The sequence below is a fragment of the Peromyscus maniculatus genome, chromosome 2, assembly GCF_049852395.1.
Source record: "Peromyscus maniculatus bairdii isolate BWxNUB_F1_BW_parent chromosome 2, HU_Pman_BW_mat_3.1, whole genome shotgun sequence".
Classification (NCBI taxonomy): domain Eukaryota; kingdom Metazoa; phylum Chordata; class Mammalia; order Rodentia; family Cricetidae; genus Peromyscus; species Peromyscus maniculatus.
Genome location: NC_134853.1, coordinates 155,558,082 through 155,583,325, shown reverse-complemented (window position 1 = coordinate 155,583,325; position 25,244 = coordinate 155,558,082). Strand labels below are relative to the sequence as shown.

Below are 25,244 nucleotides of genomic sequence, written 5' to 3'. Positions count from 1 at the left end.
TCTTAGCAGTCTAGCTCACTGGGACCCTTGGGGTCACAGAGCCAGCTCTGACACGGGCCGCCGACTCCTGTGGATCTTCATATCTGTGCCCTGGGCTTGCATCTTCACAGCCTGCCCAGCCCAGGCCCAGGGTAGCTGGAACCATGGAGCAGAGAGATAGACAACCAAGTCCACCCAGACCTTCCTTCGTTTGGGCTGAGTACCCTCCCTCCAGCTGCCAGGCCTCACCAGGGCCTGCTTGGACCCAGGAGCCTTGAGTGTCTGTCAGAACCACCTTGAGCACAGCAGTCCACCATGGCACATTCCCCGGTCCCATCAGGTGTCCTGGTGACCATGGACTCCAGTAACAGTGCTGCATAACCTCTGGCCTCCATTCTCTTTCCCAAATTCCATGGGCGTCATAGTAAAGGTGAGACGGTGACTGGTGGGACCTCACCTCTCCAGGCCTCAGTTTCCCTGTCTGTAGAAAGAGGCAGGAGTGTGTGGTGATCTCCTAAGGCTGTTACATGGCCTTGATACAGGTTGGGACCTCAGCAGTGGTGGTTCTTGGAGTCATTGAATATTGTTACTAGTGTATGCTGTGATTGTATCCCATAATGAGCACACACATACATGACACACACCCTTGACCCCAGCACAGACATGAGCACTGACTGCTTTTGTGAATACTTTTGGCGTTCATGGCCCTGGAGACAGGGCCCAGTTTGTCCTAATGATGACTGTGGCACCAGGAGTTCAGGCCTGGAAAGGGACTCATGTTTTACCTTGGGTGAGGTCTTCTTCTTGGGGGTTAGGGTGGATCTCTGCTCTCCCTCTCTGGGGTCTCATCACAGGCAGCAGTGGGCTGAGCCAAGAGCCATCAGTCCCTGGACCCGGGACTCTGGGAGCTAGCAGGGCCAAGCCTGAGTGCTGCAATTCTCCAGGCCCAGAGCTGTAGCCTGCACGGCCACCACTCGTGAGGTCAGAGTCTGGGGACCCTGCTCCTGAGAAATGCTGCTCAGTGTGGCTGTCCTCGGGAAGGACCTGTGATGGGCCTGCCCATGGGGACTCCGGTCTCAGGCCTGGTCCACGCTGAGTGCCTTGATGCTCACTGAGCTGGCATCTCCCCTGCTTCTTAACTGCTAGGAAGAGGCAGCCTTGGCCCCGGGTGGGCCCTACTCTGGCTTTCTCTGTTGCCCTGGGACCGGGAACTTGACCGCTAGGTAAATGAGAACCTGGATTTGGTTTGGGGAGTCTCACCCCGGGTGACAGAAGGCTCTGCCGTTCATGGCATGCCAGGCGTGTGCAGCATCTTCTCACTGACTTCTTTGGAGATTTAGAAAACAGTGGTAAAACCTCATGCTCACGTGGTCCTGGGAGCAAGTCCTTGGAGGATGGTAGGCCCATTCCGCAGATGAAGCCTACATCAATGCAGTGAAAAACAAGCAAAAACAAAAACAAACAAACAAACCTGCTGTGGTGGTGAGCAGGACCGGAACCCAGATCTCTCTAGGCCTGGAGCCTACATGGAATCCATATGCACCTCAGGTGCTGAAGGCTTGTCTGAACTCCCTGTAAGGGGTGAGGAAGGATCCATATTGTCAGCTGAGCCAAGGATGTGCTCCACCTAGAGCCTGGGGTTGCCAGAAAGGAATGTGCTACCAGGCTCCAACCCCAGTCTTGAAACTGGGCAGGTAGAGCAGGGGAGTGGGCACATGCTCCCACCCGGGGGCCTTCTATTGATTCTCCTGCCCAGCAAGGAGAGCCTTTAGAGCGGGGCTCATGGAGCTCTCTCTGCCCGGCTCTCTCATTCTGCCGCTTGCTCAGCGGTCCTCTGGGCTGAGCTTAGCATGATAGGGGTCATCTGGCTTGAGCATGATGACCATAGCTGAAGGCATGGGTGCCAGGCCCCAAGACGGGATCTCTGCCTTCTCTGACCAATGGGATTGCACAGGCCGTCACCTCCCCATTTATAACGAGATGATCATGGAGCAGGTTCTGTGCAGTTGGATAGGGTGATGCATAGGAAGGGCGTTTGGCCAATGAGAAGCCAGGAGCTTTTGAGAGATTCATCTACTCTGCTCAGGCCCAGACCCTATGTACTTAATCAGGCTGCATCTCTCCTTCTGCCCCCACCGGGGTATCCTGTATCTTGCCTGGTAATGAACAGCTAGAGCGCACACTGCCCTGAGGGAGGGGGCATGTTACTGTCTTCATCTCCCTTGACTCTCACCATGCCCTCCCTGGAGCAGCTGGAAGGAGCAGGCATTCATAGATAAAAGACAGTGCTCAGAGAGAAGCTGTAATGTGCTCAGGGCTGCACAGCTGCTTTGCCCTGGTCTGTTCTGGGATGGGAACAAGGTGACAACATCAGGGGTCAACTGCAGAGGTGACTTGGGTGGGAGTGGCCCTGAGTAGGGACCGGGCTGGCTTTGTCCTTGCATTTATTTCCAGGAACCTGGCCACTCCAGGCATCTGCCCTCACTCTGGGGGTGGCCAGGCTGGGCCAGGTCATTGGCACTGGTGGGGACAGCTGGAGCGGACTCCGTTCAAGCTGGTTAATTTATCTGGGCCCCTGGCAGGAAGCAGACAGGGAGCATCTGGCAGGCTCTTTGGTGTTCCGTTAATTGTGACAATGACTTTAGCCCCAGATGTGGCACTGCTGCTTGGAGCTGGGGCTGTGGGGTGGGACGCGGGGCAGCAGGCATGAGCCCTTACAAGTGAGGCCGCACCCCGAGAAGCCCTGTGGGCAAGCACCTCACTCTGATGGCCCTGCAGGCATGCGGGCGGACCAGGGATGTGCTGGCAAGGGTAGCAGTGCATTCATGCCCTGCGCCTTGAGTGCCTCCCTGTGCCAGGCCTGAGCTCAGCACTCTATAGGCATTTTCTCCTGGCGTCCTCCCAGCCTAGTAGAGATGGGCCTGTCTGGGGGTGCTGGGGTGGAGACCACACAGCTGGCAGAAATGAGGCCGAAGGAGGGACTTGTGACAGGCAGGAAAGGGGATGGGATATCGCTGTGGGATCCCCACTGTGCCCCACATAGAGCAAGCTTGACCCACAGATTAGCAGAGTGTCAGGAGGAAGGGTCTTCAAGCCCCCCCCCCCCGTACTGAAGTAACAAGATCCTTAGATCCTACAGGGCAGAGAGAGAGTCACAGATGTGGACATGGCCATCTGTCCTCGGCCCCAGCAATTCCTTAAGGTCCTCTGGACTCAGCCCCGTGCCTGCCCCTGGCTAGAGCTAGGCAGTGGTGTGGATGAGGGAGCCAGGGCTCTTGCCTCTCTGTGCCCACATAAAGCCCTGCTTCCCCCAGGATGCTGCTGGCAAGTGCCACATCAGGAGGGCTCAGGTGGTAATTTCTCCCCCTCCTCTGGATTCCAGGTCCCCTGAGCAAATCACTCTGCTGTTCTGCTGGGGGACCAGGAACCTGCTTTGTGAGCAGGGTGTATTTACCTCATTATGGTCCTGGTTGCCGAGGTATTAGGGAGAGGGGTTGAACCTAGACTCTCAAACAGGCAGGGCAAGGACTCTACCACTGAGCTATACCCCCTTCTTTCTGATTGTGGCTAAACACACATAACGTGAAATTTACCTCCATAACCACTTTTGCCGTGCAGTTCAGTGGTGTGAAACACATTCACATCGCTGTGTGACCACCACGTCACCACCGTACAGGCCACCCATCTCCAGAACACTTTTTATCTTTACAAGCCAGGGTGCTGTACCCATGGACAGTAACACCCTGCCCTCTCCTCCCACAGCCTCTAGAAAGCATCATCGCTTCCCATCTCTGTGGATCAGACTGACCTAAAGGCCTGATGCTGGCGGGGTGGGAGGAGGCAACATTGGTCCCTTTATGTATGGCTGATTTGATTAAGCACACCTTTAAGACTCATCCGTGGGGCTTGGGGGGGTATGCCTCAGTGGGTAAGAGTTCTTAAAGTGTAAGCATGAAGACCTGAGTTGGAATTCCCCAGCACCCACAGAAAAAGCCAGGCATGGTTAGGTGTGCACTTGAAACTCTAGCCTTATGGTGGTGATAGAGGGGGCAGGATGGAAGAACTCCTGGACGCGTGGACCACTAGCTGAAAGGCAATGAAGCCCAATTTCGGTGAGAGACCCTGTCTTGAGGGAATGTGATGGGAAGTGAGAATGGACGACACTCAGCATATTCTTTTTTTTTTTTTTCCTTTTGAGACAGAATTTCTTTGTGTAATAGCCCTGGCTGTTCCTGGAACTCACAGAGATCCACCTGCCTCTGCCTCCCTAGTGCTAGGAATAAAGGCATGTGCCACCACACCCGGCTCACTCAGCATATTCTGATCTCTCTCCATGCACGTGGGTGAGCACCTCCACACACATACAAGTGTGCGCGCACCCCCCCCCACACACACACACACATGCACAAACCTATGTCCTAGCATGGTTATCAGATTCCCATTCCTTTTTAAGACTGAGCAATAATAGTCCACTGTCTGCCTGTGCTGTTTTTTCTGTCCATTTATCTGTTGGTAGGCAGATAGGTTGTTTACATTTTTTTCAGCTACTTAAGATTTTCATGTGTTTTCGGTGCTGGGCATCAGACCCAGGGGATGCTGCATGCTAGGCAAGCATTGTACCACATTTAGCAGCATACCCTACCCAGCTGCCCATCCGCGTCGTGAGCGTGGATATACAGGTATCTCATCATGACGATGTACACTTCGAACTGCTGCCTTGTGTAATTCCGGTTTTCGAGGCCCTCGCTACATGGTTTGCTGCACAGTTCAGCAATGTAGCAGGCTCCTGCATTCTCATGCCCTCGCTGGCACCTCTTTTCTGTTTACATATCTAACGGATGTGTCGTGGGCTCTCACTGTGGGTTTGATCGGGATTTCCCCAGTGGTTAGCGATGCTGAGTGTCTTTTCTTGTGCTGTTTAGCCGTCTGTGTATCTTCTTTAGAAAAAAAAAAAATGTCTTTTCAAGTCCTTCACTCCCTTTTTAATTGGACTGTTAGTTTTCTGTTGGTGAGCCATATTTCTTTATTTGTTATGGATATTAATGTCTCGTCTGATATATGGTTGGCAGATTTCCCCTGCTTCCCGGCTGCCTTTCTTTCAGCTCTGTGGGGTATTTGGTTTATCTCTGTTTCCCTCGCACTACTAGGGCCAGACGGAAGCAGTACCGCTTACCTTCCCCTGCGCCTCGTTCTGCTTACCTTTCCCTCAGCTTTGTTCTGGCCTGAGTGGGGTCCAGGCCAGCCCTAGGGTCCCAAGCCAAGAACAGTGGCGCAGAACCTCATTCTGTAGCTTGCATGCCGAGCACACACGTAGCCCTGAGTCCCATCCCCAGCAGCTCCACCAACCAGGCAGGTCTGTAATCCCGGCACTCAGAGGATACGGGCAGGAGAACCGGGAGTTCAGGATTGCTTCTGACTACCAAGTGAGTTTGAGGCCAGCCTGAGCTACAAGAGACCCTATCTCAAACAAACCACAAACCAAGAAGCAGCAGGGAAGAGTGACTAGTCCACAAAGGAGAGGGGGCTGGAGAGAGATTTGAGGTGGGGTACAACCCAGGGCCACTGCTTCTTATGCTGGATGGGTTGCTTTAGTAGCTCAATGGGAAATTCTCCAAGCAAGACCCCGTCACCCTCGGGGAAGAAGGGAAGAGCCATATAGAAACAGCAGTCAGAGCCTGGGCGGCAGACAGGCAGAGGTGGGCCCTGGCTCCGGCCAGCCTTATCCCTTGGTGGCACACATCTGGCTCCTCCTCATATCTGTAAAGCAATCACACTTCCACGGGTGTAACTTGAGGGTTCATTTGCAGGTGCCTGGCCTTGGGCAGTAGTGACTGCCTGCCCAGAGGGGAAGTTCTCTCCTGTGTTTTTTTCTGGAACCTACGCAGGGGTTGGCAGGGAGGGGACCAGGCGCGGCCTCTGCCTTAGCAGACTGTGTTCTCTTTGCCACAGTGGGACTCCATCAATGAAGTGGACGAGTCCTTCCGGCCCATCCATACGTACCAAGTGTGCAACGTCATGAGCCCCAATCAGAACAACTGGCTGCGCACAAGCTGGGTGCCCCGTGATGGCGCCCGGCGCGTCTACGCTGAGATCAAGTTCACGCTGCGTGACTGCAACAGCATTCCGGGCGTGCTGGGCACCTGCAAGGAGACCTTCAACCTTCACTACCTGGAGTCTGACCGGGACCTGGGCGCCAGCACGCAGGAGAGCCAGTTCCTCAAGATTGACACCATCGCGGCTGACGAGAGCTTCACGGGCGCTGACCTGGGTGTGCGGAGGCTGAAACTGAACACGGAGGTGCGTGGTGTGGGCCCACTCAGCAAGCGTGGCTTCTACTTGGCCTTCCAGGACATAGGCGCCTGCCTCGCCATCCTCTCGCTCCGCATCTACTACAAGAAGTGCCCCGCCATGGTCCGCAACCTGGCGGCCTTCTCGGAGGCGGTGACCGGGGCCGACTCGTCCTCGCTGGTAGAGGTGCGAGGCCAGTGTGTGCGGCACTCGGAGGAGCGTGACACACCCAAGATGTACTGCAGTGCTGAGGGCGAGTGGCTGGTACCCATCGGCAAGTGCGTGTGCAGTGCTGGTTACGAGGAGCGGCGAGATGCCTGTATGGGTGAGTGCGACTCCAGGCTGGCTGGCCGGGTGGGTGGCAGGTGGCTCTGTGTGCACAGGGCTGCTGGTGTACAAGACATCCTCACCAGCCATCTGGCTCCCTGTCAGCAGATGCACAGGGCATCTGGGGGCTGGAGAACAGGCAGGTGGCCTGTCCTGTGGACGTCGTCGAAGGATCGGGTGTGCTACCGGGCACGTCCCTAGGGTAGGAAATAACCCTGTGTGCTAACCCATGCGGCCATCGTTCCAGGGGCTTCCCATGTATTAACTGACTCAGTCCCCATCACCACCCTGTGAAGCAAGGGCTATTATTGTCCTGGTTTTGAGGAGGAGCAGAAAGGGAAGCTGCTTGCCCCAGGTCGCACAGCGGGGCAGTAGCAAAACTAGGATTTGGACGCTGGCTCCAGACTCTAAGCTGACAGTCACCAGCCTCCCAAAGTGTGGAGTACACGGAGGCAGAACCAGCGTTCTGAGTGAAAAGGCATAGGGAGGGGACATTGCAAAGACATGCCGACGGGGCCACCCAAGGAGGACAGGCTGGACTGGACTGGTCACATGGTTCCAGACTCAGGCAGTCTGTTTTGGGGAGCTTGCAAAGTCCTGTTGGGGACGGCTGATCACCTGGCTGTACCAAAACCAGGCACAATTGACAAGGGACCCCTAGGCACTGTGCTACATGTGTGCATGTGTGTGTGCGCGTGTGCGTGTGCATGTGCACACACTGTAGTCTGTGGATCCATGTGGGACCCTACAGCCTGGCATGCTGAGAACAAGTGCCTAGGGGAGTTCCGTGGGCACCAGCTGGGGCACCAGCTGGTGTGGGGTTCAGCCTGGTTTCCCTCTGCCCTTCTTGGATCCCCTAGGGGCTGGACACATGGTTCCTCTGCCATCAGAGCACAGACGAGCCTGGCTATGGAGAACTTTGGTTCTGGCTATGGAGGGTCCAGGGAGGGCTCTTCCTCTGTATGAAGATACCTCCTGCAGACCAGGAGAGCACAGTGTCTCTGTGGCACCTTTTCCAGTGTTTGGAGACTTTAATAAATTCCCTTCGGTCTGCTATTCTGTGTGCTCAGGGGCATGGAGGTCTGGGCCAGAGGCCCCGCCTTTAGAAAGTTCGAGGCAGACTGGCTGGTGGCGCCTGCTCAGGGCTGCCTTGGCTCCCAGCTCTGTATGGCAGCAGGCTCTGCAGGAAGCCAGCCAGTCCCACGTGCACCAAGACACACCGGCCTGTGGAAAGACTAGGAAGTCCCCTTGTTTGGCAGAGGTGGGAACCAGGGCAGGGCAGGGCTCTGGGTGAGAATTCCTCGGAGACTGGGAGGCCAAGGCCAAGCTTACTGCCGGCTGCTGCCAGCCCATTAATAAAAAATAACAAAGACACTCAGGGCAGGGTTAGGGAACTGCAGTGTGTTTTGAGTTTTACATTTAAATCATAATGCAACATAATTATGCTAGTTGCAAGATAATTACAGGTTTTATAAAAAAAATATCAGTTCGCAGTGCACTGCAGGCAGCGAGAGGGACAGACTGCAGGGTTTGAGTCCCACGTGGAGGGACATTCCCCAGCCCTGCTGGGGGCATCTGTGGCTGTCTGTGTCCCCACATCTGGAAGGAGCCACGCGGGTTCCGAACTGAGACCTTTACAGAGGGAGCCAGGCCAGCAGCCTTGCCTGGGTCTCTCTCTGGGGACTGTAAACTCTGCTCTGTCACCAGGCTCCTCGGGGGCCTAAATGAGATTTCTTTCGGTCGTCAGAAATTCATGGGGGAAAAGTCAGAGCCATATAAAGCTGGTCCAGTTTACCACTGAGAGACAGAGGTCCAGAGAGGTAAAGTTACTGGCCCAGGGACACACAGCAAGGACTGGTAGGTAGATCTCCAGTCTCCAGGATCCCCCGAGCAGGAAGCTGCCTCTTAGTGACCCGGTGACCTCCTCAGTCGCCCACCTGCACTCCTCCCCTCCCCCGACTCCTCCAGGGCCTGGGAGCATCACCCCCACCCTCTGCGTGGCAGGGAGAGTCCAAAGCCTAGATGCTGTCCTTCCTGTCACCTGGATGCGGATGTAAATCACCCTCGGGGGCCCTAATCATCTTTCTATAAATATCAGAGGCTCATGCGGAGGGGAGCGGGGACGATGACGACGAGCTCTTTTGCCTTCCTGCCTGTGTTTAAAATCTGATTTAGAATTAATTTCCTTTGGTCGGCCACGGGCGGCCACCTTATTTGTCAAATCTCAGGCTCCGTGCAGGGGGAGCAGAGAGGTGGCTGAGGCTGTGGGCAGCTGCCAGCCTGACAGGCAGCCTGGGCAAGGTGCCCTCGGCGGGGCAGCGGCCTCTCCTGGCCCACAGCCTGAAGCTCCAGCCCTCGACCACTCCGGAAGCCCCCTGGGTCACGGGGCAGGACCAGGCCCCAGCCTGGAGCGTCTCCATCTGTCCCAGCCACTAATTCCTCGCCCAGCCTCCAGGATCCAGGGCTCCCTGAGGCCTGGTGATTAGTAGTCTTATTAAAGATGATTTTATTTTCAAGGCGTGGATTAATCTGGCCTTGACACGTGATAGCCTTATTGGGTATTAGTGGAGCAGGAAGGAACTGCCAACTAGCTATAGGAAGACAGCCAGCCTGGAGAGATGGCTTAGTGGTTAAGGAAGACACAGCCACCTCTAAGCTTAGGGCCGTAAGGAGAGCCAGTTAGGGGCCCGCTGGAAGGCCCCTGATTGGCTTTGCACCACCCCTGGGCTGAGAATCTGGGGCTGAAGGCTGCGGCTCTCTGAGCTGCTCCCTCTTCTGCCAAAGGGTCCTGTGGGCTGGGGTGCGATGCAGTCAGAGAGCAGAGCGCTTGCCGAGCCTGGGCACGGCCCTGGGTTCTATCCCCACAGTGCGCACCGACACAGGCACACAGGCTCACACATACAGGCAAAACAGTTGTGCTACAATTGCCGATTGCATCTAGTTAGAGCAACCGGTGCCGGGTGCTACCAGATCCTCATGCTCATGTGACCGTCACTGCAGCTCTGTCCCCGCTTTACAGATGAGGAAACTGGGGCCCAGTGATGTTCCCTGTGTCCCTTAGCCCAACGGTGGCATTAAGCCCGAAAGAGACTTAGTCAATCCCCAGTGCCCACCCTTACCTGCTGTGAACTGTTGACAGCCAAGACTTTCAGAGATGGCTGTCACATCGTACTCCCTTCATGCCGGGCCACATCAAGATGTCCCTAAGAACTACTTATATGCCCCTTGTTGCTCCAAAGGCTCACTGGGCTGAGCCAGCTCCTCTGATCTAGTTTGTAGTGGGGGGGGGCACAGGGGATTGAGGGATGGGTGAAGGAGGAAGCACAGGGGTCTGCCCACCATGGTGAGGGCACTGTTGCTCGACCCCAGATCCAGCATGGAGGTGCCAAGCTCCCTGCTAATAGTGCTGCCCTGCTAGCTTCCCCACCTTGGAAGGAGCCTGTGTCCAGGCTGCACCCCAAGACAGGTCCCTGTACCCTAAGTCCAAATGGAATCAAGCCCGAATCTGCTTGGGGTCCCTTAGAACGGGGCAGGTTCCTCGAAGCGTGGGCATATTGTCGCATCACCCGACAGCGCTGAGCCCGGTCCGCGGCTGCAGTCCTGTGCCCCGAAGCCACTCTGGAGCTGTCCTTTCCGCTGCCTCCCGCTTTCTCACGAGTCTGCAGAATTTTAGAATTTACTTGGCTTTAGCAGGCATAATAAAGAGATCCGATCGGCATCCACAGGCACCGTGCTCTGAAATGGCATTCTTAAATAAAACTTCTCTGGGGCACTGGCTTTTCCAGGGTGGGATTTAGTGCGTAGAGAATCCGGGGAGCCTGCGGCTGTCGCTGTGGTGAGGGACTTCTGCCAGGACAGAGCTGGGAGCGGCTGCGTGGCACTGGGTCTGCCTGACCTTCCAGAAGGGTTCACGCAAGCACCTGCTCTGGAACAAATCGATCCTTACCTCCTAAGGATCTGCCCCCCCACACACACACCATGAGGCCCTCCCAATCCAGGAGGAGTGACGGACTGGGACAGTGTGTTCCATGGAGAGGGCCAGCAATGCTGTCACTGAGGACCGGTTGGAATGGATCCGGAAAGAAAGTTCAGCACACGGATAGGAGAGAAAAGGCCCCCTGGGAAGAAAGCCTAGTATGTGCAAAGGCCCTGAGGCCAGCAGCATGTGAGGAACGGCCCGTTCAGTCTGGCGTGAGGATGCGTGGCTGACATTGGCAGAGAAGGTTTTTATTTGCAACTCCAAGGGGCTGAGGGCTCTGGCGGGGATTCCTGAACCTGTCTGCCTGTCTGACTTGTTCTTACCCTTCAGACATCCCCCCGCCTTGTGGAGGGAGCTTCTGCCACTGCCCTGCATGACTCCTTTGCCCTCCTGAGGATGATTTATATCATGTTTGCCTTATGTCTCCTTCCCCAACACAGTGGCCCCAGAAAGCGGGCTGGGTAGCTCAATTCCTGTCAGGGACCCCTGGGTCTGAAAAGGGCCTGGTCCAGGGTCCTGCTCCTAAGCCATCTGGCCAGCAGCTGACTGAGAGGGCAGGTGGGACCAGAGGCCCAGCTGGAGGCTGCCACTGTCACTCAGATGAGGTAGAACAGGTGGCAGGTTCGGCAGGAGAAAGGGTCAGACAGGAGACTGGAGTCAGCAGAGGTGACATGGCCACGGGCCTTGGAGTCAGCAGAGGTGACATGGCCACGGGTCTTGGAGTGAGGTGTACTCGGGAACTTATGAAGCATGAAGTGTCGGACCCCAGCCACAGACTTTGCCCCCTTGGGGTTTGTGCTCGAGCCAGAAGCTGGCCTTAATGGGCGAGGGTCCCTGTTTGTCCAGCCTTGGGACAGGTCATGCGTGGGTCTTTCCTTATGCGCCCACATCCCCCCTCTTTTAGGCCACTCAGATCACACAAGCCATGGCTTTAACAACCCTACCTTGGATTCTCAGCTGCTTGGGCCCTGTCAGACTCTGAAGCCAAGAGGGTGGGTGATTTGAGAAGCTTGGGGGTGGAGCTTTGGGGTGTCCGCTTCGACGTCGGAACGCCTATCAAGGTCCTAGCTCAGCTCCGGGCGACCTTGTGGAAGTCAAATGCCCTCTCTACACGCTGTCCCCCATTTGTTGGTGAGGATAGCAGCATCGTGTTACAGGCTAGAAGCTTGTCCCTCCAGGGCCCCCCAACACACATCCTGGGAAGCTCAGGGGCCCCCTCTGGTGGGCCCCCGGCTTGCCTATAACTGTCCTGTCCTCCACACAGCCTGTGAGCTGGGCTTGCTTATAGCTGTCCTATCTCCACAGCCTGTGAGCTGGGCTTCTACAAGTCAGCCCCGGGGGACCAGCTGTGTGCTCGATGTCCACCCCATAGCCACTCTGCGACCCCTGCAGCCCAGACCTGCCGTTGTGACCTCAGCTACTACCGTGCGGCCTTGGACCCACCATCAGCAGCCTGCACCCGTGAGTACTGCCCAGTGGCTCTCCTGGCAGGACCCCCAGGGCACAGGAGCCAGCTGTCTGCGAAATAAGGGTGGGTTGGTGTGTAGGGGAAGGATCGGCTCTTACGGCAGCATCAAGCTTGATCTCCTGGAGTCTTGTGGTCCCCTGCCGTCTCTTCAGGGACCCCCAAGAACCTCTTTCTATCCCTTCCCTCAGTCTTTCTCTCCTAAAGGAACATTCAACCAGGGCTCCTGCTTTCCTGGAGCAAGGTGGCTTTGGTCATCAGACTTGGCCGTGATGTCAGTGTCCCAGGGCTGCGTAGGCAAGCCTTGTGCTCAGTGTGAGGTGAGGGCGGGAGCCGGAACAGCACTCTCACCCCACCCCCAACCCAGACAAGCCAGCAGGAACTGCTGAATGCTGGGAGCTGCGTGTGTGTGTGTGTGTGTGTGTGTGTGTGTGTGTGTGTGTGTGTGTGTGTGTGTTGGCAGATCCATGGATAATGTCTGCATGCCTGACTGTGAGTGTGCAGAATGCATTTGTACTCATGTGTATGGCAGATTCTCAGGGGTGTGTGTGAGACACGGGACAGTTGAGAGGATTCCTGAATTTGAACAGGTGTGTCTTGTGCCTGGAGAGGGTGTGGTTCTGTGTGCATGTGCCGTGTGTACCCAAGGAGACTGTGAGGGACGCAGAACTGTCCTGGCACTGATGTTGCTTCTCAGCCCTGGCCCTCAACCTCCGCTGGCCTGGGGCTCAGCACTCACCATCCTTGCTCACGCCCTGCTGCAGAGGCCCTTGAATGAGTTTGCCTTAAATCTACCCCCTAGCTCCTCTTCCCTTGCCCCTCTCACCACCACCAGCCCCAGGCTCCCTGCACAGGCAGGCCAGGGCTTGAATGTGCTCACACCCGTGGGTGCCACACATACACCTGCCAGCCAGCCCTCCTCAGTGGTTCTTGCCCAAGCTTGAGCATTAACTTGATGTGGGACCTGATGGGGCAGGTGTGTGTAGGGGAAGGATCCGATTCCTCCTCAGCTGAGGGGAAGCCCAGCTCTTAGTCTCAGGCAGGTGCTCACATCTGGCTAGACTCTGGCTTCTTCCCAAAGCTGCCAGCTGCCCTAAGTCCATAAGTCAGGGCTTTTGGTGTCTTCTACCTTTGGCTTGGAAATTCTTCTCTGCATTCTTCGAGAGCCCTGAGAACCCTTCAAGGAGGGTTCTGAGAATGTGTGCTTCTGGTCTCTCAAGGCCAAGATTTCCAGCCTGGAATTCCGAGCCCTGCCGTCCACTACCCACCTCGTGCCCTCCCAGCTCAACCCCCAGGACACTTCTATCCAGCCCCACAATCAGCCCAAGTAAGGGGCCACAATCCCCTCTCTCCTGAGTGTGTGCTGCCCAGCCTGGGCCTGCATTCCAGGGGTGAGGCAGGGATGTATAGTACCCCACAGCCTGGTGGATACACAGCAGGCTTCCTGTGCCACAGAGAGTGCCCGGGGGCATTTTTATTAGCACCAGAATGCAGAGATGGAGGCGGGTGGACATGACCAGAGAGTTTACATATAGTGTGACTGCTGTGGGCACCCCAGGACTGGGCAGCGTCCCTCCAGCTGCAGGAGGGAATTGTAGGAACACACACTGGCCCTGTGGCATGGAAACTCAGGCTCCTGCCTCAGATGCTGACACAGCCTTTGCCCTGGGAGCTTCTGGAGAGGGTGGAGTAGATGTGACTTCTTAGTTTAGAGGCCCAGCCAGATATAATGGGGATCCTGGGCCAGGGCCATCCCAGTTTGTTACTCTCTGCCCTCAGGGCCACCCTCAGCACCAGTCAACCTGATCTCCAGTGTGAATGGAACATCTGTGACCTTGGAGTGGGCCCCTCCCCTGGACCCAGGCGGCCGCAGTGACATCACCTACAACGCAGTGTGCCGGCGCTGCCCCTGGGCCCTGAGCCACTGTGAGGCTTGTGGGAGTGGAACCCGCTTCGTCCCGCAGCAGACAAGCCTGGCACAGGCCAGCCTGCTGGTGGCCAACCTGCTGGCCCACATGAACTACTCCTTCTGGATTGAGGCTGTCAACGGTGTGTCCAACCTGAGCCCCGAGCCCCGCAGTGCCGCTGTGGTCAACATCACCACGAACCAGGCAGGTAGGCGGAGCAGCCCTGGGGGTCCCCGTTCCCTCCTGAGCCATTGTCTCTCTTGGCTCTTCCTTCCCACCAGGACCTGAGCGGGGGACCTTTTTGCCTGTAGGAAAGCAGAACTCATCCAGTGGATGGATGTACCCTAGAAAGCACAGAGGCAGTCTTCTGTTGTGGGTCATGAGCCTGGACTCTAGAACTTTCCCTGCCTCTATCTCCACTTTCTCTCTTGTGCAGTGGACGTAACAGTACTGCCTTCCCTATCGTGGAGGCGTAGAGAGAAGGGAGAGTGTCCAGTCCGTCAGCTGGCAGCTGAGTCTCATGCTGGCCCAAGCTGGCCTTGAACCCACACCAGCCCTGCTGCATTAGCCTCCCCAGTGCTGCGATGACAGATGTGTTCCACCACTCCCAGTTTATGCAGGGCTGAGTATCGAACCCAGTGCTTCATGCATGCCAGGCAAACACCCTACCAACAAAACCACACCCCCAGTCCTAGATGTCATCACTTCGGTGCCTATTTCCAGAGCCAGGTGGGGTTGGCCATTTTGGGATCATGGCCATTCACTTACCTCTGGTCATTTGGACTGAGTCCAGCCCCTGGCGGCTCTTTCTTTCCAAACTCTGGCGGGGGGTGGGGCGGTCCTGCCTGTCAGGTGGCAGCCTGGTCCTCAGAGCAGCCAGGGGCAGCTTTCTATGAATAGTCACCCTGGAACATTCCCAGGACCCTCAGCCCCTCCCTACCATTAGCATACATAGGCATGGCTCAGAACCCCGCTGTCCCCACATAGAAAGCAGAGGTCGGGACCCAAATGAGCAGCCTTCTGGGGGAGTCCAGCACTCCCGTCTCTCCAATGGTCCAGTGATGTCTATCCAGGACACACCTGATTCCCCGCATCTTCCCACCCTCTTGTCCAGCAGTATTCAGGACCAGCCCCGTGCCTGGGTTCATAGCCCTGCTCTGTCACCTGTTTGCAGGAGCAGGAAGGCAGGTGGCTGGCTGTACCGGGGGCGGGGCGTGGGGGGGGGCGGGACAGAAGAGCAGAGAACCCGCAGCGTGTGGATAGCACCCACATTAGAAAGAGATACACTGCTACCCTGCTCCACCCACCACGGTTTCATGCACCGTCCCTGTGGACCGGCCTTCTCTCCCACAAGGCTCCTTGCGGAGCGACCTCAACTGCACGTGCCAGTCTTTTCCCCACCTTGGCACCATGGCCACATGCAGCAGGTGCCTCTCCTTGTCCTGTACCCCTGCCCATCTGCCTGCCAGCCCTGGTCTCCTTAGAGCAGCTGCAGGGACAGCCGTAAGTGACTTAGATGTTCCTGGCTAGTGAGAAAGAGAGCCACCGCAGAGCTGTGAGCTCCCACATCTGAACCCCCCTGTTTCAGGTCCTTTCCATAGGGGCTTCTTGACGTTTCACGTCAGAGTCTCTAGCAGCAGCAGCAGCAGCAGCATCTATTGGGCACCAACTGTGTGCAGCCCCTGCCTTCAAAGAGCTCCCAGGCATGCTGGAGCAACAGGACACCTAGACGAGGAAGAACTGGCCAGGCAGGGTCTCCCTCTGCAGTCCAGACTGGCCTTAAGTTCATGTTGATTTCTGGTCTCCACCCTGAGTATTGGGATTACAGGTGGGAGCCACCATGCCCAGCTTATTTCATTGTTTGGCCTTGTCTGTAGCTATGTGTGACCTTCACGCAGACTCAGGAGAGCACAGAGTACCTGAAGATACTGAAGCCAGCGTGAGGAAGCAGGGCACCTCCTGTGATCAAAGAACCCCTGAGTGCAGACAGGCCTACTCAGCTCCTGCCCCTCGCTGTCCCGTACTACCCCAGCCGAGACTCCACCCCAAGGTCCTCCCTCAGGCATACCCAAGGCATGCCCTGCTGCACCCAGACCTCCACTCATGGTGGAGGCTCTGAGGGCAAGCAGGCCTATCTAGATGTAGCCAGCTCCACATCCCAGCCCAAGAGCCAGGCTGTGCTGTTAAGCTGGCCCCAAGGAGTGACCCAGGAGGCAGCCAGTGCCTCTCCAGGGTATGGGGCTGCTGATTGTCCTGGTGTAGAAGCAGGAAGGTCAACAAGCTGAGCCTGAGGTCCCAGAGGGGCCTGGGCAAGGCCAGGCAGAGGCCTAGGCATGGCCCATGCTGGGCCTGACGGGTAACTGCCACCCCAGCCCCATCCCAGGTGGTGGTGATCCGGCAGGAGCGGACGGGGCAGACCAGCGTGTCGCTGCTGTGGCAGGAGCCAGAACAGCCCAACGGCATCATCCTGGAGTACGAGATCAAGTACTACGAGAAGGTGTGAGAAGGTTGCTGGAGGTGGGTGGGTGAGGAGCCAACGGGAGGCTATGGGCAGCAAGGAGGGCCTCAGAGCCCCGTGGCCTCACTGCCCTCGTCTCTTTCCGGCAGGACAAGGAGATGCAAAGCTACTCCACCCTCAAGGCTGTCACCACCCAGGCTACTGTGTCAGGGCTCAAACCAGGCACGCGCTACGTGTTCCAGGTCCGAGCCCGAACCTCGGCAGGCTGTGGCCGCTTCAGCCAGGCCATGGAGGTGGAGACGGGGAAACCCCGTGAGTGCAAGGAGCGGGAGGGGCAGGGAGCCCCACTGGTAAGACCAGGAGGAGGAGGGTGAGCAGGGGGAAGCCTGTGACCATACCAGGCTGGGCCCACAAGACCCCTGTTCTCATTTATCCAACCCAGTGGGGCTGCATCTTTACAGGCAGGAAGGGAAGCTCAGTCCCCTCACCTACAGGACCTCTCCTGAGCCTGAGTGAGGCCTTTTCCAGATGACCTGATGGGTGTCCCAGGGACATCTTTCAGAAGCTCATGCTCTCCACAGCCCGTAGAAGCTTCCCTGTGTGTACTCTGGGACCCACAGCATCCACATCACTAGGGGCCTTGTTGGAAATACTAGTCCCCAGGCCTGTTGCCCTGAATCAGAGACCCCGAGAAGAGGGCCCAGCAGTTAAAGGTTTGCACAAGCCCCGATGTTTATAGGTCTCTTTGAGACCGAAGGTGGCAATCGTGCCCTTTCCATTCCGTTTATTGTGTGACCTCCAGTAAGAGCTCTCGGAGCCTCGGGTAGGCTGCAGACAGTGCCGGGCCCTGTCTTACAGGGCTGAGAAGAGGGTCCCCTGAGGCCAGCACTCACATCTCTCCATCCATTCCTGGTGCTGTGTGACTGAGAGGCAGCATGGGTGGTTTTCAGCTCTTCTAAATGTTTGGGTCACAGAGAGCGAGTAACTGTCCCCAGCATGCACTGCCTGCACAGTGGGAAGCCAGACAGCCCAGCTGCAGGGACTCTAAGGGAAGCCTAGTACAGGGTGGGGTGGGCGCAGAGCTGGCTGCTGGCTGCAAAGGGCCAGGCCTTCCTGCAGGGCCCCGCTATGACACTCGGACCATCGTCTGGATCTGCCTGACACTCATCACGGGTCTGGTGGTGCTCCTCTTACTTCTAATCTGCAAGAAGAGGTAGGCACCACTCTGCCCCACCCCAGCCAGAACCCAGCCATGCCCAGCCAACCTCAGCCCAACCCCAGCCAGAACCCAGCCATGCCCAGCCAACCTCAGCCCAACCTCAGCCAGAACCCAGCCATGCCCAGCCAACCTCAGCCCCACCCCAGCCAGAACCCAGCCATGCCCAGCCAACCTCTGCCCCACCCCAGACAGAACCCAGCCATGCCCAGCCAACCTCTGCCCCACCCCAGACAGAACCCAGCCATGCCCAGCCAACCTCAGCCACAACCAACTACAACCTCGCCATGCCCAGCCACCCCCAGGCCAGGAAAAAAAAAAGGGGGGATCTGCTAGGGTGGCCCAGAAAAGCCTGAGAACCCACTCCTCGGCAAGTATGACCTGTGTGAGGATCAGCTGCTCTGGGGGCATTTTTGTAGATTATAACTGTTTGGGGGCTTTCCCCAGGGGCTAAGCTGTGAGCCCCCAAAACAAAGACCCCCGAAGGCTTGCTGAGGGACAAGAGCCAACCTGCTGGGAGAGGGGCACCCTAATTTACTTTCTGACTGGGTCTAGGCTGGCCTGGCTCCAGCAGAGTGTTGACTGGCCCCCACTTTCACCCCCATGCAGGCACTGTGGCTACAGCAAGGCTTTCCAGGACTCGGATGAAGAGAAGATGCATTACCAGAATGGGCAGGGTGAGTGCTCAGCCTAGCCTCAGCAGGACCCAGGGCAGGGCTGGTAGGACCAGGTGTCTATAGGAAAGGCCAGGCAGAGCCCATAGGCTAAGGCTAGCTGTTACAGAGACCACCCCTACCTTGCCGGATGACAGCCTTCTGGAGGATGCTAAAGGCTCTTTGGACAGACAGGGCAAGGCCCAGCCATGTCCACTCATACACAGTTCATGTGTGATTTCTCTGGTGGGGGTTTGTGCTGTCATGGACAGCTACAAAGAGAGCTTTTCAGGATCCTGTGGATTGCAGGAAGCAGGGGAGACCTGGGGGAACCTCCCACCACATCCCACCCCTGTGCCCGTTAATGTCAGTCAGAATGCCCATTCCCCCTAAGCTCAATGCAGCCTCAGAATCCTTAGCCATCTTCTAGTGACCCACCTTTAGGCAGAGCTGGCACTTGTGAACTCTTTCTTAAGGGCATTACCACCCTAAGAGCAATTTTAAGGTCACAGAGACTCAAGGTTGCAGGGCAGGGGGAGTACAGAGAAGAGCAGACACGTCAGAATTAACCAGAGACCCAGAACACAGAACCGTGCCATAGACTTCCCACTTACGCCCGTGGGTAAGCATGGTGGGGGGCCCTGCTGTCTGGTACTGTATCTGGGGATTCCCAGAGACACCCTACTCCCCCTAGGAAATATTGGGAGAGGGAACTTCCTCCTGTCCCCACTGAGGACCCTTCTCCTTGACTCCTCAGCACCTCCACCTGTCTTCTTACCCCTGAATCACCCCCCGGGGAAGTTCCCAGAACCCCAATTCGGTGCAGAGCCCCACACCTATGAGGAGCCAGGTCGGGCAGGCCGCAGCTTCACCCGAGAGATCGAGGCATCCAGGATCCATATTGAGAAGATCATAGGCTCGGGTGAGCCCCAGAGGCTGGGAGGGAGGGGTGGGGTGGGAGGGGACCCGTGGCCAGAGGGGTAGGGAATGGGGATCCTGGAACACCTGGTGCTGGAGGCTTGGAGAGAGTGGGCCTGAGGGGGAGCTCAGTACCACTGCTGCCTGCTCCTTCTGGGCCCCACAGGGGAGTCCGGAGAAGTATGCTATGGGCGACTGCAGGTGCCAGGCCAGCGGGACCTGCCTGTGGCCATCAAGGCCCTCAAAGCTGGCTACACAGAGAGACAGCGACAAGACTTCTTGAGCGAGGCAGCCATCATGGGCCAGTTTGACCACCCTAACATCATCCGCCTCGAGGGTGTTGTCACCCGTGGTAGGTGCCAGACGAGGGCAGCTTCCCTTGTGGGACACTCCCACTCAGAGAGGGATCAGACCTGTCTGCTGGGCCATCCTGACTCTGTCCCTATGTCTCAGGTCCCTAGATGACCCTGGAGTGCTCAGAGCCCAAGACCCCAGTCAGATCCTAAAAACTGTCCTGACGACCTCCTGGGGGGAGGCATATGTTCCTGGGGCCCCTGATCAGTAGCCCTGGCCCCAACACACACACCAGGACTCCATCTCCCCTTCCCTTTCCAGGTCGCCTGGCAATGATCGTGACTGAGTACATGGAGAATGGCTCTCTGGACGCCTTCCTCAGGGTATGTCTGTCCCCGCTTAGGGGGAGGGTGCACATCCATCACTGCCACTCACGCAGGTGGGGTATGTTCACTTGCTGTCTGCACATGGGGCTTCAGTCTGGCTGGTGAGAGTTTGTAAGCGGCCCCCCTCACCCCACCCAAGCTTGCATCCCACACACGTGGGGAAGAGGCGGGTGCGAGGGGAAGCTTAAGGGTCCGGTGATCCAACTGCTTTCTGGCCCCCCCTGTGAAGGCCCCGCTGTTGCAAGGGCTCCTTACTGCCCTACCCCAAGCTAAGGGATGACATTGTCCCATACCACCTGTACCACCAGCTTGGAGGGAGTGGCTACATTTCCAGCACCCACTGCTGGGTCTTCCCTGGGAGCTCTCACACCTGGAATGTAACCTTTCTGGGCCTCCATTTCCCCAGAGGAGACACCTCCAGGAGCCAGTGTAAGCAGCCAGACAACTTCACTTTGCCCACTGCGGGCTCATCTCCAGTCACTAAGGAATTATGGGCGATTCCCCAACCCTGAGCCAGGAACTGTCCCCAAAGCCCACACCACTCTGTCCCCTTGCAGACCCACGACGGGCAGTTCACCATTGTGCAGCTGGTGGGCATGCTCAGAGGGGTGGGCGCTGGCATGCGCTACCTCTCAGACCTGGGCTACATCCACCGTGACCTGGCCGCCCGCAATGTCCTGGTCGATGGCCATCTGGTGTGCAAGGTGTCAGACTTTGGGCTCTCGAGGGCTCTGGAGGACGACCCCGAAGCTGCCTACACCACTGCGGTGCGTTTCCAACACCCCCTTGTGAGCAGGGGGTATAGGCAAGGCTTACTATTGTCTCTAAAGCTTGGTGAGCAGCCAGTCACGTTCTAATGGGTTCTGTGGAACACACCCTGGGTTTCAGTGTGCTTTAGTCTTGTCTTGCTTATCTTTCTAGTGGCTCAGGGAAGGGGGGGATCCCCTGAAACAGGAGCTTTTGGTTGGTGGGCTGGGAGGCAGGACTCTGCCTTGGGCTGGAGGACAAGCCCAGCCGCTGGTCCCTCAACCTTTTCATATCCATCCCAGGGAGGGAAGATCCCTATCCGATGGACAGCGCCCGAGGCCATTGCCTTCCGCACTTTCTCCTCAGCCAGTGATGTGTGGAGTTTCGGTGTGGTCATGTGGGAGGTGCTGGCCTATGGTGAACGGCCCTACTGGAACATGACCAACCAGGATGTGAGTCTGGGGCCCAGGATCGGGATGCAGTGGTGGGGCCTCAACAGGGAAGCCAGCCTGAGCCCAGCACTGTGCCCCACCCAGGTCATCAGCTCAGTGGAGGAGGGCTACAGGCTGCCAGCACCCATGGGCTGCCCACGGGCGCTGCACCAGCTCATGCTGGACTGCTGGCACAAGGACCGTGCCCAGCGGCCTCGCTTCTCTCACGTCGTGAGCGTTCTCGATGCCTTGATCCACAGCCCCGAGAACCTTAGGGCCACAGCCACGGTCAGCAGGTATCCGAGCCCTGCAGCAGCCCTTCTGCCTCCTTCCCGGAGTCCAGTTTTGCAAATCCTCTCCCTTATGTAGGGCTGGGATGGAGGGAGAGGGTGCCCAGTGCCCATGTCCCTAGCAAAGGCGTGAGCCCTAACAGACTACTCACTCTGCTCCCAGGTGCCCACCCCCTGCCTTTTCCAGGAGCTGCTTTGACCTCCGAGGGGGTGGAAGTGGCAATGGGGACCTCACTGTAGGCGATTGGTTGGACTCTATCCGAATGGGCCGGTACCGGGACCACTTTGCAGCCGGCGGGTACTCCTCTCTTGGCATGGTGCTTCGCATGAATGCTCAGTGAGTGAGGGCGGGTAAGAGGGTGCAGGGCCAGAGGCGAGGCAATTCCATGCAGTTCAGGGGTGGGCCGTGGGCTCTCTTCCCAGCTCCCAGACTCCTAAGGCCAAACTAGAGGACCTTGCTTCCTTCACAGGGATGTGCGTGCCCTTGGCATCACCCTCATGGGCCACCAGAAGAAGATCCTTGGAAGCATCCAGACCATGAGGGCCCAGCTGAGCAGCACTCAGGGGCCCCGCCGGCACCTCTGACTCATGGCCACCTGGTCCTGGTCATACCAGCTGTCAGGGGCTCCGAAGGGCCACCCAGCAGTCAGGATAGCCCCCAAGCTCTGCCGTGGGACCTACAGTTACAGGATTCAGGCTCCTGGGACAAGGTCCTTGGTGCACCAAATGGATAGAACACCTGCCCTCTGGAGGCACAAACCTATGTCTTCTAGAGCCCGGGTCCTCCAACACAAGAATCCAACAATGATGTCACTCACCTACCTGTGTGTACATGCATGCATGTAGGTGATGGTAAGGGTGGACTCTCACAAGGTCCTGGCAGCTGGTGGAAACAGTGTGTGACCATGTCTCTGTTCCCAGTCAGGCCCTGACACAGATGTGTGCAGGTTACCATGTGTGTGCTTACCCACTAGGGCAGAAGCCACGTGAGTGTGACCACAGATAACACATCATGAGTCAGGAGGCGTGATAGTGTGAGCGGGGAATCTGAGCTGACACTGCCCGGCTCCCGTACCTCTGGGGACCAGACAGAGGCTCACATCTGCTCCCACCAGTGCCTGGAGGCCGGAGCCCAGGCTGCTTCTGAACCACACCAGCACCAGGCCCGCCGTCCAGCCTGGGTGAGCCCACCATGGCTCTATCTCAGGTCCGGGCCTCCTTCCTATTCGGGGGGGCCACCTGCAGCTTCTGCCTGGCTCCTCCTGCTGCTCAACAGGAAAACAGGGTTCCTGGCCAGTCCCTCTGGCCACCTTTCATAGAGGGCCACAGCAGAGTGTGAGATGCCCTCGGAGGCGCTGCCTGACCATCCACTCTCGTGGCTGTGATGCCTCTTCCCAACTTCTCACTGCCCGTCCCTGCCGCCCCTGCCCATGCCGGCAACAGGAGCATGGGGCAGATGCTAATCTCCAATCCCACCCCTTCCTATACCAGATAGGGATGCCCAGAAGGGGATGCCTTGTCTGAGGTCACATGACAACCAAATTCCAGAGTCGGGCCCCCTTCCTCCCAGCCATGGTCTGTTAGGATGGGAGGTGCCTGGGAAGCCCATCCTCCCCCCCACAGGTTGACACCCCCTGTTACGGCCCACCAGGGTATGTAAATATCTTTTTTTCTACCATGTCAGAATATTTTTTTTTCCTCACTCCTGACAATGCAAAAATGGTCTTCAAAGCACATACAAAGCACCCCGGGTGAGAAAGCCCCACCCTGGGGGAGGCGGGGCCCAAGGAGCCCCAACCCAGAGGAAAGGGCGGCCCCCTCCCCTGCCCATCCCTGCCCACAGCCAGCACAGCACCCCGCGAGACACCAGCACTGAGCCCCTTCCCTCCTGCAATAATTCAGGGGCCTCAGCCCCACCCAGGTGCCGCGGCCAGCTCCTGCGCTTCTATATATTATAGTATTATGTAGCCGAGCTGCCCTTCCTTCCTATGGAAGTGGGAAAACATGGTCAGGACACGAGGTGGGGGGGACACCCCGTCTTCCACCCCACCCCACTCACCCAGTGTCTGGGCTTGGGATCCTCAGGCAAGGCCTCTGAGGTGGGTCCCCCTTTGGGGCTCCTGGGGGCCTCTCTGTGGCTCCCATCCTGTCTGGAAATTACCTGTGATGAGAATAAACTCTGTCTCATCTTTGCCTGTGCATCCTGGGTTTTTTTTTCCCCCCATTCCTGCTTCCACTAGGCACCAGCAATGTGTATTTCACACCAAGATCCCTCCCGGCCCTCTGCTCCAGGAGAAAGCAGTCTTGGAGAGAATGACCTGCTCCCAGTCAAGTCTAGGATGTCAGTGAACTGAAGCCCACACACTGGGGGATGCACTTCACCCCTGCGCCAGGTTCTGACTCCAAGGCTGCAGTTGGGGTTCAGCCCCCAGCCCAGTCCTCACAGCTATTCAGTGTCCTTGCCAGACTCCTTGTAGGTAAGAAACACGCCCCCTAGTGGAGAAAGACAAGAGGTAGAAAAGTTCATGGGAACAACTTGCTGGGACTGTAAGGTAAGGCAGGGAGACCTAGAAGTCAGGAAACTAAGGATGTAACAGCTGATCAGCGGGGACGAGCAGGCATCAGTGCCTGGACAGGACAGGACATGGGAACAGTGGCACTCAAGGCTGTCCATTTGAGCCAGTGGCTTGGGCGTTTGGGGAAGATGCTTTCATGTTCATAGAGATGAACAAATGAAAGACTCTCCAACTGAGGAGGGGGAGTCCTCACTCTTCAGCTCCCTCGGACTGAGAAAGTGGGAACAGAGGAGTCAGCAGTGAGCAAAGTTGGTAGGAGGGGCCTGTGTCCGTCCCATGCAGCAAGAGCCTCCTGTGAAACCATACCTGATGGAAACTCCAAACCTAGCCTCAGGCCCCTCCCTGTGGCTCCTGCTGTTCTCTGGAAGGAAAAGGCCCAGACTTCATCCTTACACACCAATCATCAGGCTCTACTGAGCCCCACGTGGGCCATGAAGCTGAGTGGAGTTTTGCAGAATATCCAACATGCTAAACATCCCAGAAATGGGCACAAAGGGGTTAGAGGAGGCCAGAGAAAAGGATGCCTGGGACTGTCACCAAGGGTTTCCTGCAGAGAGAAGCATTTTATTTGGCATTAAATGATGAGAAGGGCTGGGTGTTGATTTTCTAGGCAACCCTTGGTAGAAAGCATGGAATGCAGAGAGAGAAAAAGAAGCAAGGTGGGGTGGGGGTGGGGAAGCTTGCCGAGGCAGAGTTGGTTGTATCCCTCCATTTTACATTGCACCTTGCACTTGGAATAAAAGAGTCACCAGCATCGTCCCTGCAATGTGACAAGGTCAGCCCAAGATGTGTGGAGTAAGAAAGAAGCCAGAATAGCCAACATGGTTTTGGAAAGGAACAAGGGGGGAAGGCAGGGAAATTCACCCCAGCGTGTTGGCCGCCATCATGAAGTTCGAATGGGAGAGTGTGATTTAGTCAAGCCAGAGACCAACATCTGAAAATAATAGAGAATCTGCTTCCGAACTGAGCTCGATACACGTGAGAGTTTGACCATGGCAAGGCTACATCCGGGTCCCACTTGAGGATGATGTCAGGACAGCTGAGCACTGCACGAAAGGGAAAATGGGGTCCCAGCTCACACCAGTTACAGAATAAGTCCCAGGGTGACTGCAGCCTTGAATGTATAAAGAACACTAATGAAAGTTTCAAAAGAAAACAGAGGAGAAAATACCGACAAGGCATGAAAAGCATAAATGATAAAGGAAAACATGATGAGGCTTAATCACTAAACCCAAGAACTTCTACTGGGAAATGGATAAATAGATTGGGGGAGGGGTATCTGTTATCCCAGCACTTGGGAGGCAGAAGCAGAATGCTCTTAAGCCCGAGG

At 56.9% G+C, this 25,244-nt stretch overlaps 1 protein-coding gene across 2 annotated transcripts in view; it reads left to right on the top strand.

Moving 5' to 3' along the window:
- Positions 1–23,537, top strand: part of Epha8 (EPH receptor A8) — a 28,695-nt gene extending 5,158 nt beyond the window's left edge. Inside the window, exons 3-17 of one of the 2 annotated variants that reach the window (XM_076565432.1) lie at positions 5,929–6,592; positions 11,879–12,034; positions 13,818–14,153; positions 16,318–16,442; positions 16,553–16,715; positions 17,523–17,616; positions 18,229–18,296; positions 19,030–19,194; positions 19,357–19,542; positions 19,806–19,867; positions 20,428–20,637; positions 20,920–21,069; positions 21,154–21,344; positions 21,502–21,675; positions 21,809–23,537. In XM_076565432.1, coding sequence (XP_076421547.1) covers positions 5,929–6,592; positions 11,879–12,034; positions 13,818–14,153; positions 16,318–16,442; positions 16,553–16,715; positions 17,523–17,616; positions 18,229–18,296; positions 19,030–19,194; positions 19,357–19,542; positions 19,806–19,867; positions 20,428–20,637; positions 20,920–21,069; positions 21,154–21,344; positions 21,502–21,675; positions 21,809–21,923 — 2,859 coding nt within the window. In that variant the 3' untranslated portion in view covers positions 21,924–23,537. Of the gene's footprint in view, positions 1–5,928; positions 6,593–11,878; positions 12,035–13,817; positions 14,154–16,317; positions 16,443–16,552; positions 16,716–17,522; positions 17,617–18,228; positions 18,297–19,029; positions 19,195–19,356; positions 19,543–19,805; positions 19,868–20,178; positions 20,638–20,919; positions 21,070–21,153; positions 21,345–21,501; positions 21,676–21,808 lie in introns of those variants that run through there. The other variant, XM_076565433.1, reaches the window with a different exon arrangement.
- The last annotated feature ends 1,707 nt before the right edge of the window (positions 23,538–25,244 follow it).